At 31.4% G+C, this 20,900-nt stretch overlaps 2 protein-coding genes and 1 non-coding gene across 3 annotated transcripts; all 3 read right to left on the bottom strand.

Moving 5' to 3' along the window:
* Window positions 1–2,999: 2,999 nt before the first annotated feature.
* Bm5646 (Uncharacterized protein) lies at window positions 3,000–5,088 on the bottom strand (the record flags this gene model as incomplete). The annotated part of the gene is made up of 6 exons (XM_001893218.1): window positions 3,000–3,206; window positions 3,361–3,517; window positions 3,911–4,106; window positions 4,179–4,362; window positions 4,441–4,647; window positions 4,873–5,088. 6 exons carry the CDS (start codon window positions 5,086–5,088, stop codon window positions 3,000–3,002), a joined length of 1,167 nt encoding a protein of 388 aa, XP_001893253.1.
* Window positions 5,089–5,395: 307 nt separating this feature from the next.
* On the bottom strand, window positions 5,396–5,486 carry Bma-mir-81. The gene has a single exon (XR_006227926.1). It is a non-coding gene; the product is annotated as a pre-microRNA Bma-mir-81 (primary transcript).
* Window positions 5,487–5,940: 454 nt separating this feature from the next.
* Window positions 5,941–7,630, bottom strand: Bm12631 (Uncharacterized protein; the record flags this gene model as incomplete). Its single annotated transcript, XM_043074480.1, has 3 exons — window positions 5,941–6,155; window positions 6,637–6,750; window positions 7,561–7,630. The coding sequence occupies 3 exons, from the start codon at window positions 7,628–7,630 to the stop codon at window positions 5,941–5,943; spliced, it is 399 nt and encodes a 132-aa protein (XP_042930414.1).
* Window positions 7,631–20,900: the final 13,270 nt, after the last annotated feature.

Genomic DNA, 20,900 nt, shown 5'->3' with positions numbered 1-20,900 from the left:
AATTTCACTTTTGGCAAGAATTTATTGCAATTTCTAAAATTCCGAAGTGAAATTTGCGTAATGAACCTCTGTTTTGTATTTTTATTATAATGCCTGAATGCTTTCAAGTTTTTTTCCAAAATGAATCAGCAGAACTGGTTCTTTTTTTCAATACTTTTTCATATGTGCTTCAGTTATAGATCATTCGTTTCCCTATATCAGTCTGAATCAATAGTTTCGTTGCATTAACTATTCCCGTCACATGTATTTGAAGCTTCTGTTTTTTTTTTTTTTTTTTTTTTAATGATTTCTTGGATATTTTGTGGGATTTGATGAGAATGGGGAAAAAGAAAATTGTTGTGAGACATCTCACTGGAATATTTTGACCGGATTGAATGGGCAGCCTATATTTAGTTGGATGTTTGGAACTGGGAATTTAAAATTTTAAACTGAAACTATTTTAGCATTTGTTTCTGAAACGTTTTTTTTTTTTTTTCTTTTTTGACACATGAAAGATGATAATTGAGCTTGACGGAAGTCAGTTCAAGTTATTAATTGATTGGTTTAGAATACCAGATTGACAATATACGAAGCTTAAGTTCATAAAGTTGTTCGTTGCGTTGCACAAAATAGCGACAACAACATTTAGTTGACTAAAGTATATATGTGTGGAAATGTTTCCGACTTCCGAGGATAAGAGAAAGTGACGATTATCATCAATTTATTATCTGAAAGCCTCAGTTAACGTATTGCTTTAGATATTTCCATGTTATTGCATTCGTGACAAATATACCACGAGCTTTTTAGTCTTTTTTTTCAAATATTTTATTATTGGTATCCTTCATGGAATCCTTCCATTTGTTCCGTCATCAGTGCAATTGTATTAGGTGTATGTATGTGTTAAATATGTTTGGGGATGGATAATTTTAATGGTACTGATTTACATATTCTGGGATTTGGATACGACGTTTATTTGTGTGTGTTTGTGATAAATGCATCCATTCAGCATACGAAGTTTATTATCCATATAATATTATCATCCAGAATTATCTCTTGTCTAATTCCAGTGTTGTTGTTGTTGTTTATGGCAATTTTATTTATTATGACCGATATTGGTTGCAGTTTAAAGCTTTAGCAGCGCATTATACGCTTGGAAAAACCAATGAATCTTTTTTTTTTTTTTTTTTTTTTCAGTTTTGATTTCGTTTACGTTTTATGGTATCTCTTCTTGCATACGGTTTAATTTTATTCTGTTTTTTTCCCATTTAATTTGTTTGAAATGATGGTATCTGATATTTTTATTATCATGTATACTGTCCATCATCTGTTCGAAATTTGTCGAATCACTGCTCTAAACCGCTGTTTGAATTGCTGTATTGCATAATTCGCCAATGTAGCGATATTGGATAATGCTTTAACTTTTTTTTTGTGTCTTTATAGCTTGAAACAAACTTTGTATGGATTTTTTTAAATTTTAATTTATTTAAGTTGTTTGTCGACTCGAAACTTTCGCAGAGAAATTTGAAGTTAATTTTTCTTATAATTTTTGCTTTGAAAAATGCACAATAAATCATTATATTTTTTTTGATTTCTTCAATTCTAATGCAACGTATAGCAACGAACAGTTTTTCTCAGTCAAATGAGGTATCGAAGGGTACATTAGAGGAGGTCAAGTGAAGTCTTAGCAATTAATGATTTAAGGTTCTGGAATCATGCGCCACCTAGAAGGGTTTCAATTTTTCACTGAATTTGGTGGGAAACGCGAACTTTCTAGGATTGCTAGTAAGCACTGCTACTCCATGTAAAAAAAAGTTGAGTTTCTCTTGCTAAGTATCACTGTTCGTCTATTTAGCAAAGAGGTACTGGTCCGGCACATTCCAGCTTCTGTTGAAGTATATATAAATTAATTCAAGGCGATAAAAAAAAAAAAAAAAAAACCACACATAGAATACGTTAGTCCTCATAATGGAGGTGCGATTTTTGGCATTGCTTGGATTTTATATTTTTTATCAGCGCAAAAGATGCTGAGTCGGATTAAATGGTAACAGGCTGTAGAATGATACGACAATCACAAGTAGCTATGCAAATAACTTGCTCTTTGAATCTCTATGCGACATTGAAAGTGCTCAATGTGCTTGTATTCTTTCAGATTCTTATTCATTAGCCAGAACTTCTGTTTAAAAGCATCATTCCTTCATAACTCCCACGTTGAAAAACAAATCAAGACCGACAAGACAAAGACAAAAGAGACATTTCCATAAGAGCATAAAGTATGCATAGCTTAATTAGTGAAAAAACCAACAATTAGTTAAAGTGGGTTGAAGTCAGCGTATCTATCATATAGATATAAGTAGAAACTCGGACATGATCTAGTAATCAATACACATAATGTGTAGTTGTTGATAAACACGCAATTTGGCATCAATCTTTCAAAATACTCAAATCTTCATCAGGACGTTATGAAAATTGCACCAAGAAGAGACATACTCTGAAACAAACAACTCCACTCACTGTCCCGAATAAGAATTCAGGAAAATGATATACAAGTTAAATTTCGTTAATAGTTTCAAGGTTGACGATAGCCCATAAGACAAATGGTGTTTACAATAATAAAATACAGCAAGGCGTAATCACTGAAAAGATAATAGAATCGAGGGGGACATTCCAAACATATGTCAGGGAGACGGACATTGCGGAGGGGACAAAGTTGTACATGCAAGGGCACTTTACAATAGTTTAGCAATGGTATTGTTAACTTGAACTGTACTACCTATCCCGGAAAACCTTTATCAGCATCGATAATCTTTGTGTAGGGTGCAGCAGGGTGACAGCAAAGCAAAGATGGTGATAATCTCATAGCAATATTTTCACCTTGAAACGACCGACTGTGTAATGAATGCCGGGAAATGGCACAAATTAGTTGGTAACTGTAAACAAGCAATACATGTAAACTGTAAACAATCAATAAATGTATACACAGAACATATGTATAAAAAATTACATATATTTGATAGGAGATATTAGAAATATACTCTCTTAGCATCAGCTACTGATGATTCCACTGGACAGTACGGACACTTCAAACGAATATGACTGAAAGCATTGGAAGGAGCCAAATTGGTCGGTGCAACGAAACGTCCTGTTTGGGCTAATTTATGAAGTGCTTCTCGAGAAATTACATGACCACATGTGAGACGCATAGGAGGATTTTGTTCCGTGCACTGTGCCTGCATACATAAAAAGTGCTGTACAAAAGTGATTAACTGCACGAAAATTCTCGAAATTCCAAGCATCCAAAATATTGAAAATACATTTGGGAATCAAAGTTACAAAATTGAGAGTCAAATGAATGCAACAGCCCTTCTATTAAACAAAAAGAACCTTAAGAATTGGGCAAGCGAACACAGAATGGGCGGCATTCGGCACATCCACTTCAATGGGCAATTCATCACCTTGAAAAAGAGATTCCAGTGATCGATTTATCATTAGCTGACGAAGACTAATGAGTGATGGTACCATCTTGATGCCAAGTTCAAGACTGAAGTAAACATAAAAGCAATGCCCCTAGTACATTACAGTGATTTTCCAAATCCAGGAAAATATTCAGATCTCTTAGTGGATAAATCTAGTTACATGTGGATGAAAAGCAAAATTTGCTGATTTGCTCGTATGCTAACGCTATTACAAAACATGAGTTTTGGAAAATCTGAATAAAATCAAGTGGCACCATGGAAATAATCACTTTTTTCAACATGTGAATAATATGGAGTGAGTGTGACTACGATAACACGTCTGAATTTAAAGAATATTAGAAGTTTTGAAATGATGCTACAATTCTATAAGATCATGTCAAAAAACTGAAAATGATTAACTAGAGTGTCAGGTTCGCTGCAACTAAAATGTGTAGATATATAGTGTGAGATTCACATACATTTGACTGAGATAATTTTCTGATCGAGACATAACTCGAGCAAGACGCAATTCGAGTTGCTGCCAAACAACGGGATTGAAAAGATCAGGATAACGCGTCTTACGATCTTTGGCAACAATTGCCCACAGCAATTGTATCATCTCGTCTGGATTTTTCGAAAGATGGTGACTGTACTGCAAAGCCTCCATAGTTTGCCCTGGAAATGCAAATAAACGATTTCTTCAAATACAGCTCTTCCCTCTTTAGTTCAAAGTTGTAAATGTTATACCATCTTCCAGAAGTTTGACAAAATGTTGTTTTTGAAGATCATAAATCAGTTGTTCATCTCGCGAAGCATTTTGCTTGAGCCACTGGAGTGCGGGAGTAATATCTCTTTTCTGGAACGCTTCCATTAAATGTCGGATATCATCCACATTGAATTCCAAACCTTCCGATGCTGGCAGTTGTGCCTCCTAAAACACTCCGAATGCTAAGTTCGGCACCCTTAACTAATTGTCTTCAAGAATAAACAACTGTTGAAATTAGATTACTTTCGTCAGAATATCCGCAACATCGAATTTTCCGGTACTCGTCAAATGATTAGTAATGAGAGCGTTGACTCTTCCATGCAGTCTTGGATCTGTATCAATATTCTTATCAATTTTCGTTAAAGAACTAAGATCCGTGACAAAATATCTGTCGATAGCTTTGCCAATCTTTGACAACATTTGATGAGTACTCCGGTGTTGATGCGCCATCTCAAATTAAATCGAACCTTTATTCCAGAAAAATTATTACATACATCAACTTTCCGAACTTCTCGAGTTTTGTATGATTTTTTAGAAATGTCAAAACAAATCCCGAAAAAAACCACTTTCATGCTCCTGAATAACATAAATTTTCCCAATTTTTAAGAATAAGTTGACAAAATATCAAAAAAAAAAAAAAAAAGAAAGAAACAATTTAGTCCACCAATTATTTACCTCTTGCAGCATGTCTCCCAATTTTTCCATAGCCTGTGCAAGTACCACTTCTGCAGTTACCGACAGCTCCGCTTCTGGATCATCGTCAATCAATAACTCATTATAAACACGACGTACTAGATCGATCTGCCGTGCTACAGCTGGTGTCCACTGGCTTCTGAAGGATTCAAGCGTTTCCAGCACACGATTAATACGTCCGGCAACTACGTCCACCATTATGCTTCTTCTCTCTAAATATTTAAAGAAATACTCCAGATTTCACACCAATTTGTAATACTCATGCGTCATCAACCACTCATAACACATCAAAACGGATGAAACTTCAGTTTTGTTACCCAATAAACTGCAACGTCTTCATACCCGAAATAACTGGAATATCTATAAAGCTATTCCACCCATGATTACTGTTATAACTAAACCTATTAAAGTGAGAAAAAGATACGAGTATGTAGCACTTCAACAAGAAGTATAAAATTACGGAAAACTGAAGTTTTAAAGCCTGCAGACTACGCATGCATGTTTGGAGACGGTAGAAGGCAAATAGCTTTCACAATGATCTCAGACTCAAAATGATAGCATTCTGTAGATCATGGTGAAGGCCTACTGCCCCCACCAACTTTTTTTTCTCTCTTTCTTTTGTTAATACATCCTGATATTGCTTTGAAGTCTTTCAGGGCAAAAATAATCCAGAAAAAATTGATTTCTATTAAATTGCATCAGTCAATGGAAATAGTCGAAATCCGAAATATATTAGACGACTCGAACTGTCGCAAGCACGCCAAATCATCCAGTGATGAAGGAAGGCATTCATCCAGCATATAACCAGCAACACAGGAGTGAGAGGACGAAAACTAGAGTTATTCAACCGGTCTGATCGATTGCTAAATGTTACTTGCTTAGGGATGACAACTATACGAAATCATAATGTTTCAACACTACTGCTTTAATCATAAATTCCTCATGAAGCTTCCCAGAAGACAAAATTGTGAAAGGTTACTGTTACCGCTACCACAAGTACAATAATCTCACTAATATACCTAATTAATTACTATTTTATTATTTCTACCACTAACAGCTATTAGATGCTTGCTCAATTACTGCTCTTAATGTACAAGCTCGGGAATGGTGACTTATCGACTGCACGAAAACTTCGACACATTGGGCTATCATGCTATCGGGCAACCATACACACAACATGCAAAATGCATTACTGTGTGCCGTGCTGCTCCAACTGCTGCTGTTGTCGTCCGCTGTTGCTGCCTGATGACTTGCCATCAGCACTACTGCAATACATACACACATACATACATAAACCAAACAACGGTTGATGGAGAAAGACAAGGACAGAAAGAATACGAATGAACAAAATTATTGGAAGAGTTGTTTGCAAGGCGGTCCTGATATCGTCTAGTTTACGCTCTCCTCGTCCAACTAACCCGAAATCAACACCCCTTTCTTCCCCATGTTCACCCTCCCCTCATGCTTTCCCAAACCCCTTCTCTCCCATCTACTTTCTAAAGTCTACTATTCTTGCGTAGCCATAAATGTTGACGAGCTTACTAATGTCCTCTTTCAAATGCTTTTCGTCGTAGATAAATTATTGTTACAACCACTATTACTACAACAACTACTACTAGCACCACTACCGCCGCAGTTATAAGAGTATATATGACCCATAGGTACTACGCTACCCATCCATCTACTTATCTCTCCACTTTTGTTAGCTATCCAAAACTTTATTTGCAATATCAAACTACATCCTACCTTCGTACTGTATTGCTTCTTTCTCTTCCTGCACATCATCTGTATCTACATACTGCTCCCCTAATGTACTAGCTGCTCTTGTTCCTTTCACACTGTGATGATACAACTGGGGTTCTGGAAATTTTGGGAAAATGAACTCCACAGAATGATTCCGATAACTAAGAAAATAGCAGAGAGAAGGAGGACCAGAAGGGGAGAGGAAAGTCAAATCTGAAAAAAGTGCAATATCGATCAGGTGAAACGAAAGATATTAATAAAACCTAAAGTCGGCTTTCTTTCCCTCTCCTATTCCTTAGACCAGAGCTAATAATAATAATAAGGAAATTATTACTACAGCCGCTTATTTGCTTCCATATTTCATTGAAAAAGAGCGCCTCGATTTTTAACCTCTCCATCAATACTAACGACCTTTCACTGCTTGACTAGTGAGATAGTGATGAATGTCTCGTCTTCATTCATTTTCATTCGTACATCAATGCATCACAAGTATTTTTGACATTACAATTTTGTATATATATCGTACAGACATTCTTTCGACAAGTGAAACATGACTTGATGGCTTACTTACTCTTTTAACAAAATTTTGACAGTGAAAAGTAATGACAACATTTCTCTCCTACCTCCCTACAAGTTCTTGTTAGGTATAACTACAGCCACAACATTAATTTCACTGAAGTGAATGCTGCCACTTCACTTTCTGCTACATTCCTGATTTCATCAATCCTTTATGCTGAAGTAAATTAAGGATATTTAGAGATAAGGAGTGTTATGAAAGAAATCGATCGGGTTACTTAAGCACTAAAATACAATATTTTAATGGGACTTACTAATGAAAACGGCTGAAGATGAGACGAAACCACGTGTACGCTGAAACTTCACTCACTGGAAAAACATGAAGGAATTAAACTGGAAACCGGAACTGACTTATAAAATATTCTTCAATCCTTCTCTGTCTGACGTAGAATTTTGCTGAATTCTCATATAACCATCGCATTTCGCCTTAATTTCGCCTTAACACTGACCAACACATATTATGCACGGCGCGTTTGTGCTGTTACAACACACGTACACATACAAACACGCGCACATGCATGCTTAACCATCCAGAAATATAGACAGATCATGCTCCTATTAAATATTTAATCTGATCGTTTCATAAGAATTAAAATCCATTTATTACATTTATGATTGCTGCAAAAGTCTGGAAAGTACTAGCAAAACCTATCCTTTACAGTAACAATAATATTGTATTTACTTAGTGATTTAAATCTCACCAATTGAATAAACCATAATAACATAAAGGAAGATATGTTTAATCCATTCAACAAGCTAGCAATCAATAACCAACAGTTGGCTAAATGCAGAAAGAAAGGAGAGAAGAAAGTGTGGAAGGAAGGAAAAAAGGAGAGAAAGGTGACATTTTCTTATAGCAATAATGGTATTTGTAAACAATATCATAATACTAAACATCACTCGAAAAATCGACATCGTTAGCTAAACCTCACAAAAATTATGCAAGTTTCACAGTTCCATCTCATGTAATCAGGTCATCTTATAGTGATCACTTCTTTTCATTCATTTATTTCAATCCCACAATTCTTTATTATGCATTTCCTATCAATTTGCTATGCATTCTTTTAGTAAACGTTTCCTCAATTCTTACGAATTGGATTATTTGATTGGATTTCATCCTTCCTTTTTGATAAAACTATTTGCTTTGATTAATTGAATTTACATCAACTTCCGAGCAGACAGCTCTCCCCTCCCAACTTCCCCCGTTTTGCTATCTGTTACAGACGGGAATACGGACAAATACGCTCGATCAGATACACACACACATACATACATGATACATACATGTATAAAATACACACAGACGCAGACACCAGACAAACCATAGCGTTACACCCCATTGCAGTTAGGTTGCACCAAAACGACGATGATATGTAATATTACAAAGCATTCCAATGCTCCCGAGTGATGTGTTATTTTCAGCAGCGATTGGAAACCCCAACATCCGGCAAAATCAACGACTAAATTCCAACATACTGTTTTAAATCAACCAAATGACAAATGCTTGAACCAACGGCTGAATTATAAACGGTATGCTGTAATGACAACCTCTTCCTTTCTAATGCATAAAATCCGTGCACAGTCATATTTCTCACAGCTACAGGCGTGTGCTATTTGTCAAAAAGTGATATATCATAATGGAATAAATGGGTGGTTTTATTCGTACAAACTCTTGTTTCCGGTTCAGGAAATATTCCTATACGGTCCCTATCAACTTCAAAATTGATTTAAACTAAAAATCAATGTAAAAAGGATTGAAAAAGAAACTGACATGCCAAGATACACATAATTTACATCATTTTTCAAAAAACCTTTAAATCTTTTAACATATCTCTCTCATTTCTTGGAATGACCCTTTACATTTTTAGAAATAGGAAACATCATCACCTATTCATCCCACCCATAAAATAAAATCCTAACCCCTCCCTTCCATACGAATCACTATAACAAACGTAAGAAAACAAAAACACTTCCCCAATTCACTAAATTATCAAGTCGATCATTCACACCAACCATTTTGTCTTCAATTCAACTCTTTACGCTTATTTCTCAAAAATTAGATAATTTCAAATTTTCAGTAATCTCATGCTACTCATCTAAAGCCTTTCACATAATTCTGCCATCCTTTAAACTTGTTAGATTTCATCTAAAGGAATCTTATAATGCAAAAACTTAACATTTCCGACAAAACCTTCATTTTGTAATATATGACGGTTGTCTAACAACACTTTTCATTTAATTATCTTTTCTTAAAGTAAAATAACGCTATTCACGAAGTACGATGACTCAAGAATTACAATAACCGGAACAAAATGTACAGAAACTATGAAACTATGGATGATTCACTAACATTTATTACAAAATTATCGAAATTATTTCAAGGCTTTTATAATTTGACAGCACCAAGATTTATTTCGTTTCTTAGTAAATTATATAACACTTTTCAAGGCATTAAGAAATGAGTTCTAACGATTCAGGAAAGCCATTATTTAAGGAAAAAGAAGTACATGTAAGACGACAGTATGCTACGTGCTTAGAAAATTTATTGAGCTGTCATTTTCATGACGTCTTAAAATCTCATTTACAAGTTTAGCTTTGAACTAAGCATAACTCGAACATATATATGATACGATCCTACTACTGCGTGTAAATTAACCACACAGTTAATTGTAATGATTAATAATGATAAACAAGCATTTAGGTTAAATACCTCAGTTATATATTCACTTATCCTCGAACAAATATTTTATCAGTTTCTAACAGGTCTCACTCAAAAAGTTCGAAAAGGAATGCTAGCTCATAGATGAAAAATACTGCTGTGCCGATTACCAGTAGCTTTCAAGTATATCAGGAAAATACTATCACATTTGCAAACTATAACCATCAGAATCAAATAATAAATAACATATCTGTGGGAAACACTTGTTTTTCTGGATGACTATGTTCCATATAATTCACGCTGCAAAATATGCATCGTAGAAAACGTAAAATGAACATTGTGGAAAGGCCACCAAAGACGGCGACAATAACTCTAATGTTGCACTTTTAAATATTAAAAGAAAAAAAAAAGAAACTGGAGAGTATTCCATATGATCACGTGATTCTGGATATATCCATATGATCACGTGATTCTCCATACCCATCTTATTCTCTATCCTTGCACATTTCCATGTATACCATCGCAAAAATCCAAACAATGCCTTGCTTCTTACTGAAATAACCGAACAACACACCTCTTATTCCAGCCAAACACAACTTGACCCTTGACCCCACCCAACCAACGTTCCAGATACGCTAAATCGAATCGGAAAAACAACACGTTATAACCGCATTTGTTACGGCCGCATCTTGCAAAAAAAACATCCCACAAGTTAATTAAAGTAAGAGTTGATAGATTCTACCTACCTTATTGGTATCTTTCTTCGGCTTAAACATGGGGTGGAATTTCATGGGAAGAATTGCGATATGTTGGACTTTTTTCAGTCTTTAGTGAATGTTAGATAAATTTTCTTTCGGTAATGTTAGATAAATTTTCTTCGTATTATTTTATCTTATGCAATTAAATAATGATAAAATCGAGATGAATTTTTCGGACAATTTTATTAATAATCTTTTTGATGCACACATTACTGTAGAGAATTATTTTGCATAAAACACTTTATCAGCAATAGTGAAAATTTTTTTAATAAAGAAAAATAATGTTGTATCTTATTTTGTGAATGATAAACTGCGTAATGATTCTAATGAAATGAATAAATTATAGTAGGATATAATAAGAGATCGTAAGTGTATAGTGAAATAATTTAAAGCAAATGGAAAGTCAAACAATTCAAAATTCGTGCAAATCTTGATTATAGCATGCATATTGTAACAGTTTAGAGTGATAGATACGTGTAACGATTATTAATATATTGTTAAGAATGTGCATTAGTATTAATATCTATGGTGTATACTATTATTAATATTTATTAAAAAAAGAGAATTTTTACAGTTTGTGGGAATCAGACGTTTAAGGAAGGTTGAAAATAGTAGAAGTTTGTTTTGGGAATTTATTGGATTTCCCTGGCAGCAGATTTCCGTTTCTCACTGTGGGCATGCCAAAAACGAATTTAGGATGCTTGCTGCAACTGACTCATTTAAAGGTTAAATTTCTTTAAATTCTTTTTCATAATGGAAATTTACATTGAATCGATATTGTTTCAGCTAATATTTAATTGGCATTATTCAAGTTCACTTTTAGACTGGTTCTGTTTCATGCAAAACTACGCTCATATTGCTTTATTCATAGTTCCATTGAGTATTTAACGTTAGTTACATTATGTCATTAATGATTTCGGTTATTGTTTACTGAAGAATAATACGGTTTGTGGTTCGTTGGATCTTAGTTTGCTTTATGACGTAATTTATGGCTTCGGCATCAAAAGCGATGGGTAAAATGCCTATTGAATTGGTGCCAGTAGAATTCTTTCAAGTAATACTGTGGTTATGAAAGTTGAAAAGCTGTTTTATTTTCTTACAGTGTTCAACTAGCACAGAAATAATCGAATACGAAAGAAAAAACTAACACAAAAATAATGAAATATGAATACGAAAGGAAAGTAAGGCATGTTACGAGAAGCAATACATAGAAAAGTGTATATGATATTTTGGAACATGCCGAGTTGAAACTAGCTTATCTTTTAAATGCTTTATCGAAACGAGAAAGATTTCAGCGGAAAAAAGTGGATTCATATTTACATATTATATTTCGATTTGTTCGGTCCTTTATTACATTTTGGAGTACACTTGGAAGGAGATATTAATGGTCGATATTTGAAAGTGGGTATCATTATTATAGCGAAGACTTTGTGAACCATTGAAGTATATTAAAAGAAGAGTTAAAAAGTTGGATAGAGGCATCTTCAAATTATTCAAGGACTTTTTGAAATCGAAGGGAAGTTGGTCAAATGTAAGTTTCAGCACTCACACTTTTTCATTATTGACTTATACTTTATTGTAACGGAGATTCGTTGAGAAAGAAGAAAAATGAGCACAAATATAATTGCGTTTGTAAGCTAGAGAAAAAATGTTTCATGAGGCCTTTTAGCTTATTAAATAACAAACAAAAGAAACTTTGTATTTATATATACGTCGAAGAGGTGAAAATTTTGTTACAGATTACATAAGTAAGGGAGTTAAAAGACCTCTATAACTTTTAGGGTTTGCTTTTATTTTGACGTAGCGGTAAGCATTTATTTCTTTAAAAGAAGTAATGACTGTTAGTGATAATCAAATTAATGCTGTTGATAGATTTTCATCATGGCAAACTGTTCATTCATCATGTGTAATTGCGTAAACATCTTTTCAAAAAAAAAAAGAACTCCCAATCAATCTTACTTATTTCCTAATCTCTCAGTTGTTGAGTTCTTTTCGCCATTGGTTCTTTTTTTTCCTTAAGAATAAAAAAAAAAAAAAGAATCAAACTTAAATTTATGGTATTTGTTTCAAAAAGAATTCAAACTGATGTTTTCTCCTTAATAATGATATTTCCATAAATAGTAGTTTTTTAACTATAGAACTGGTTGATGATGAAGAAGATATGAAACATTTTTTTACATAGTGCATAAGAATATCAGTTGTTATTGATCATTAGTTTAATCTATTTTCGACGGTGTAAGTTTTTTAAGGTACTCGAAAGCCATTTTTCGGTGGCGTGAAAATATTTAGTCGAACATTTTTCAGCATTGCCCATTTATGTTCCTGTGGATAGTCTAAATTTTCCTCATGGATACAGATGCAATTAGCAAGATGAAGGACGAAGAATATCACACAACGTTCTGTCGTTAGTTAACTGATCATATTTTTACGAATACTTTTTCTCCCTGCTGTTTAATTTCTTGTATTTTATAAAATTCAAATTTAAGTTGTAAAAGAAAAATGGGTAATTTTGAAATTGTTTTCTCAACAGTTTAAAGCAATGAATATAATTTCGAATCTAAGAATATAAGCTTTTTGGGAAATAGTACTATTGTTCATCATATTGGCTTTGCAATTTTTTTTGTTTTATTTACCTATCGAATAATTAGGGTAATTGGTTTTTCTCGATGAGTCAGGCATAATCTGTAAGAAATTTTTTGTAAGTTGACAGCTTACAGCTGGAGAAAATGTATGAAACAGTTATTGAAGAAGCATAACACATTGCAGCGTAACTAAACACATAGCCAGCTTTTGCTGTTTTGTAGATCATTGCTTCAGTGAAACATTCATACAGGAATTTATTTAGTCAAATGTAAAAACGAATGGGTTATAACAAGAAGCAGTAAAGTGGATGAATGGAACCAATATCAACCATTGATTCCAATTTTTTATCTCCTCACTTCTTTCATCTCTGGAAATCTGCACTGAAAAACTTCTTTCTCTATTTAAAAATAATCTTCGGTGAATTTCTTTGTCATTATTCACAAATTTCTAATAAATATTTCACACTAAATTTTAATCATATTTGCACTCTACTAACGAGTAAACCGGATATATTGGCAGTTGATTATATAGGATATTTGAATGAATCCAAATATCATAATCACCAAAATCAAATTTTCTAGTTTTTTGCTTTCATTTTAAAAATTTGACAGATGTTTTTCTAATTCAAACGAAACCCACTGAATTTAAAAAAAGAAAAGTAATTGCCCAAATTGTTAATCTCTTTTTTTGGATCGTAATTTATTGCAAGGCTTTCATGTCGATTTTAATATCTCAGTACAAATATTACAAATTATTGAGAATTGTAATGTAATTATGAATCATTTTACACCTTCAGGAATTTGCTATTTGGAAGGGTTTTTCCTTCTTTTTTTCTTTTTTTTTTTCAAATAATAGCAATGAATAAAAAGAGTTTTTAGGAGAATTGAAAGGTAAGTCATTCATGTGATAAAATTTTGAAATAATATTTTAAAGTGATGATTTTTTTGTCTGTTTGATTGTATAGGTCTATAACTGTCCTCTCATCGTTCCCCTTTTTTTTTTTTTTTTTTCTCTCCTTTGTATCATATGTCGCCATTTTGCATTTTGGTGAAGTTTCCAGTCCTTAGCGTTGGTTTTGATTTCATATATGAATTGAATGTATATGTATGTCTTAGAAAAAGCAATTGTCATTGTTTCTTACAGTCTAACGTTTTCTGCTGTCATGATTGAACATGTTGCCAGCAGGTTTCTATTACTTTTTTTTTTTTTAATTTGAAGCGATCAACCTTTTGTCTTCTTTTCATATGTTCACATCAGCGCTATCGTTTACCACTAACAACGATAGCAGCTGTACCAACAGTAGTTATTGTAGTTGTAGTAGTTATATTATATCTCAGTCATTCTCACCCAATTTTTTTCTTTTTTTTTTCCTAAAATATTGTTTTCATTTTATTTTTCGTTTTGTTACTCTCTTACTCTTCTTTCAATCACCCATATTGTACTTATCTAAATGTCGACATCTGTATTTATAAATTCCTCTAGTTTTGTATTTTCTTTTCTTCAGTTCATTTTATTGTTCATTATATTTTCCCAGTGCTTTATTTCAAATCATTAAGTAACACTAATTCTATGTTTTGGAAAGTTTATTTTATTGTATTTCCTCAAATTTAGTTTTTATTTCATTTTGGATTTTCTCTAGAAATGATAGAAAAAAATGATTGCAATTCGAGATTGTATGCAATTTTTTTTGCTACAAAACTTTAGTTACTCATTTTAATTAGCATTTATTATTTTTCAGCTTTTTCATGTTAAAATGGTTGTTTCAAATGTTGATTACTTGTTTTGAAAGTATCTGTTTATTTTCTAGCTTAAGTATTCCAGAAATGCAAATGTAATGAGTGAATATTTCCACTTTTCAACAATGAATGAACGAATTTCGGATGATTCTACTAGACGATCTCATATACAATCATAAAAATGTAGAATTTAAATACGATAGCAAAGTTTTACCCCTTCTTGTGTACTTTTTGTCATTTAAAATTTTTTATTTATAATTATGTGTAGTATAGTTTTGTGAATTGTATGCATATCAGTTCTTATTTCAGTTATCATAGTATTTGATGCAGCAAATAATTTAATACAATTTTCACTATTACATAAATTTTTCACATATACAAATAAAATAATATCAAATAAGCAAACTGTTAAGTAGATGAAATAGCCTACAAAATATTCTTACTAATTTTGAAGTGAGAATTTCCAATTTTTAAACCATATTGATTGTACGACTGAGAGAAGGGAACGGGTATTAAGATTGGTGATCTTTTGAAAATAAAAAAGGAAAATTACACTATATATCGATTCCTAACTCAAATTCATTGAAGTATTACCTATCAATGATATCTAATTTCATATCATAAAAATACTAGCAATGAATTAATTAATTTTCTTAATTTTCAAATTTTTATACAATTTCAATTGCATCCACACTGGTTCAGTAACTCACTTGACAATGGTAGTATTTAACAGTAATAATTGCCAATGTGTTTTCGTTTTGCAAATATTTTGTTAGTGATAATTCAATGATAGTGCAATAAATAGTAAATTATCAGTGTTGTATGTTGATTTCAGTTTGAATGTAATAATGCAGAAAGTAGCTGATAAAATCAAGTTATTTAAAATATAATGGGTATTTATCCTATTCTATTGGAATACCGGTTCTTAATTTATCATTTTGAAACATATTTTAGATAAGGTTATTGAAAAGTCATATTGCAATTATTTATTGTAAATATTTTCAATATGTTATTTTTTAAATAAAATAATACAAAAAAAAAAAAAAAAAAGAAAAAAAGAATGAAATCTGACCTAATAGTTAGTTTCCTTTTATTAAAATAAAAGAAAACAAAAAAAAAAAAATCAAATTTGATTGAAAGTGTTTACGAATTTTTAATGAGAATTAAAATTTATTAAAAGAAATATAAACTAAATGCTTTTTTTTTTTCGATTTTCAAATTGTTATTCATTATTTCAAAATTAGTTCCTCTATGATTCATTTATAATTTGCCAATATATATATATATATATTAAGCTATGTGGAAGGAGTGAAAGATGATGACTTTAAAGATTTAATGTAAACAAATGAAAGTAAATAATAGTTGAAGAATCTCGAAATAATATAGTATCGTAAAATTTTGGAAATTTTCATTTTAAGAAAAAAGGAAAGCAAAGAAGACATACATGAACAAAACAGTGAAAAGAAAAGGAGAAAAAGGCAAAGATTTTTATATTTTACATTAATTTTTTGTCTTTTAATCTTCTATTAGCTAAAAATTTCATGATTAATCTGTTTATTATTGTCACGCTTTTTTTTTCCAATTTTCTATTTTATTTAATTTTATTATTGTTTTTTTTTTTCGTTTACACTTTTCTTTTATTTTTAGTTTTTTTTTTTTTTTTTTTTTTTCATTTTATAATTTGTTACTAACAAAACTGTTGAATATTTCTGCATTACTTCTTGATTTATGAATGGAATGAAGAAGTTTTATTGTAATGATTTCTTCGTCGATTGGACTATAATTAATTTATTATCAATTTTATCATGATTGATTGTAAAAGCATTTGTTTTGCTATTTAAATGAAATTGTTGTTACAAATTATATACATTATGCAATTTGTATTACTTGTTTCGTTTTAACTGTATATAACAATTACATTTCATTAACTCTTCATAGGCTTGCAATTTAGGAAAATTATCTTTTTCATTCTTTATATCAATGAACTTAAAAATTTTTAAGAAATCAAATTTACAAATTCTATTTAATGCGACGAACATTTTAAAAGTCAAATTTGTAAATATTAATGCATTTTGTAAATTGCTTTCAAAAATAAAAACGTAGCAATGAAAACGGAATGAAAATTTAGTTAAGCAGGAGAATGTCTAATTCCGGTAACTAAAAATGAACCGAGAAAAAAAAAATATATATATACGATGTATTTGTTGAAAATAATGAAGAAAAAAAATCTACTAAGGAAAATAATATGATTATTGCTATTTATTGAGAAAAAACAAAAAAAAAAAACTGTTTTAAACGATTTATATTTATCAAATAATAAAATAAAATTACATAAGTGTAATAAAGAAATGATGTTAGGACTGAATGAATGAAATATATAATAACAAGATGAAACAATCGTAATGAATAAGGAAGTAATTACATTCAAATCTTACATAGTTCAAAATAAATTTATTTAATCTAATATGTGATTTAATATTTCAAGACTTTTTGACACTTTTTTATCAATTAAAAAGAATGCTGATAATGTTTTCTGCTTATTACTCACATATAAAATTGAAAAAAAATTTTTTTATTAAGTAAGATGTGTCAGTAAATAATTTTGTATATTCTAAGCCTTGTCCATATCAGATATCAGTTCAGTACAATTTTAACCATTTTGAATGAATACATCCATCATTGTCACGACAAATACCTGTCTCATTTATTCATCTCAGGTGAGTGGATGACCAAAAAAAGACTTTTTTTTTGATTATTTTTTTCAATTTTGTAATAACATTTCCCATATATTATTTTTTCTCTGTCACTCACTTTTTTCTTTTTTTCTTTTGATTCAAAATTTGGAAGCATTTCTTCTTGTTCCACTTATGATTTATATACATTATAGAAATATGTTTAAAAGTTTTATAGACCTTAAATATTGAGTAAACTATTTGTTTTTTCTCCTTCTCTTTCTCTGTCTTTTTCCTCTCTTTGTTTGCTTTTATTTTAATAGATGGAATTATAAGTGAAGAAAAAAAAGAATGCAACGGACAGAATGAAAATATAAATATGAATATGGATAGCCAAATTTTAGGTAGTCTATTGATATGCGGTTAATAGGTAAGATATGAAATATAGTAATGGTAGTTGGCGGTGATAGTTAAAAAGATAATGAAAGTGTCGAGAATTTGTGATAGAAGCGATAATGATAAAGAAGATGATTATATTATAAAAGGGGAATGAGATTTAAGAAGCTTATCATATTAGAGAATGGTTAATATAATGGGTAGGCAACATTAATGGGCAGGTAGAAATGAGGCATAGATTATTTTATCTTTCATGAATTAATTGAACTTTCAACTTACGTTTCGATGTATTTAGATTTACAAATTCGTTGTGTATGTCATTGCATGTGTCTGTCTACATTATATATATGCTTGTGTGTGTATGTTTATGTATGTGTATTTGCGTGACTGTACTATTGCTCTTCGTATTTGAAGGTCATCATTGACCAACACAGTCGTCCGGCTTCTCGTTTGAAAACCTTTATACTGTTAGTCGTAGGCGTTGTTTGTGTCATACAAGTAAGATACAGCTCTTTTTCTTTCTCTCTCTCTTTTTCCCTTCCTCTCTGCCTCCCTTTCCCCTCCTTTTTTTCCCTCTCTTTCTTCACCTGCGCAAATAAATTGACCCTTTCCCACCTTAAATTTCCTCCCTGTTCAGCTTGCTATATTTCTTTCCATACCTTTTGCCAAACATTTTAGTAAGTCTACCCGGATTTTTCGATATTTCTGTATTTACTTATTGGAAATATTATTGAAATCTACAGACAGACCGACACACACACACACACACACACACACACACACACACACACACACACACACACACACACACACACACACACACACACACACACACACACACACACACACACACACACACACACAGATACACACCACACACACACACACACACACACACACACACACACACACACACACACACACACACACACACACACACACACACACACACACACACACACACACACACACACACACACACACACACACACACACACACACACACAGATACACTAAACAGGTAGTGTCTCTACCTGTTTAGCATACCTTACTGGTTACCACTAAACTCGAATTGTTTCAACACGTTTAAGCTGTGTTGTTGTTGTTTTTCTCCTTGTTTACTAATTTATTCAAATGTTTAATTAGTTTTCATCTAGTTGACATATCCATTGTTTTACTTTATATCCAGTAGATTTTTTTTCTTTTTCCACGTAATTCATTATCAGTTTTCTTTTCACATAATTGATTGGCTCTTTTTTTCACGTAATTTATTAATATTTGTTTTTTCCTACATAATTCAAATTAATATTACGTAATCAAATGAATTATTATAATTATTTACTATGTTACTTTCAATTTAATTAATTGAAATTATTGCTTTCAGTGTTGTCTCATTTACAAAACTCCTACACATATTGAATTTCTCTTTGTGATAACGATTTTAATACTTTTATTACTAAATTAATCAAGAATCATAAATGAATCCTAGCGCTTGATCATAATGGAATGTTCCTGAAACATTATTTGATCCTATTCGTTATTGTTATCCATAAGTCCGCATGTTATGTCTTTTTATCTCAATGACCTTCGGAATTTCTTAAGGGTCATTTGGTCAGGAAGTGCCCGCACTTTTGGGTCCATTGTTCTAGTACTAGTACTCATCCCTCCTTTTATCTTTCTTTCTCCCTCGCTTTTCCTTCCTTTCCTGCTGTTCCTTTCTCCTCTTTTCCTTTGTTTAAATCATTTAAAATTTTGTGGAAAGTATGCCCTATAAATTATCAATCTTTCGATATTTCGATTTCTAGAGTGATATAGATATATTCAGGAAATCTAAAAATAAAATACAATAAGCGAAGAAAACTTTAAAAGATTAGACCGATAACTTTGAATATAACTTTTTCGAATAATTTTGAATAATGCAGTTAGACTCATTGCGATATTTATGCTCCCACCTATCAATTTGATTGAAATGATTCATAATATAAATAACGCGTAATGATATAATTATTTGTGCTTAAGTATGTTATAACATGTATTACATTTTTGTGGTTTTTTTTGTGTGTGTGTTTAGATATTGCTTTATTTGAAATTTGAATTTTAAATTAAATTGGCATATTAGAAGCTTTAGCTATATTTATGATCATTTTTCTTTTTTCTTCAATTTTAACAAATTTTAACCACGATGAAAAATGAAAAAAAAAGGATTAAAAAACTTTAGAAAAATATTATCCTAAAGATTGATAGTAATTATTGATGAATATTAAAGCAGATTAAAAAGCATTTCTCTTTTTTCTTTCCTTTTTCTCTTTAATTTCCTCTTTTCTTTAAAATTAGTTATTTTTCAAACTAGTTATGGCTTTCTTATCTTTATCTTTTTTCTCTGTTCATTTCAGTGTAAATTTCGATAAACTATTTAAAAATGACAATAAAATTAATGGTAAAAAAAGAAAAAGGAAGATGAGGGAAAGAAAAAGATGAAGAAAAGGAGGGAGGATGAGGAGGAAGAGGAGGATGATGATGATAAAGAGGAGGAAGAGGGAAAAAGGGGGAGGGAGAGAGAGGAAAGATTACAGATTTCACTGTGTAAATTTCATAAAATTAAATGATTCATTTGATGGAATTTTCACAATGATAAAACCAGGTGAAGTTGATCGTGATTTTACTTCAACAAATCATTAACTAGTGCTGATAACAATCGGAATATATTCCGAAATTATCCGTTAAAATTTCATCGTTTTAATATTGTCAGTAGTCACTGAAAAGATTAATGCTATTTTTCAAAAATTTTCAGGATTATTCTATTTTCTTTTTCCATTTTCTTTCTCTCTTTCTCTTTCCGCTTCTCTCCCACCCTCTCTCTCTTCCTCTTTCTTTCCTTCATATATTA

The sequence above is a fragment of the Brugia malayi genome (assembly GCF_000002995.4).
Source record: "Brugia malayi strain FR3 genome assembly, contig: Bm_v4_ChrX_scaffold_001, whole genome shotgun sequence".
Lineage (NCBI taxonomy): Eukaryota > Metazoa > Nematoda > Chromadorea > Rhabditida > Onchocercidae > Brugia > Brugia malayi.
Note: the sequence above shows the minus strand (reverse complement) of the source record. Positions and strands in the feature narration are given on the sequence as shown.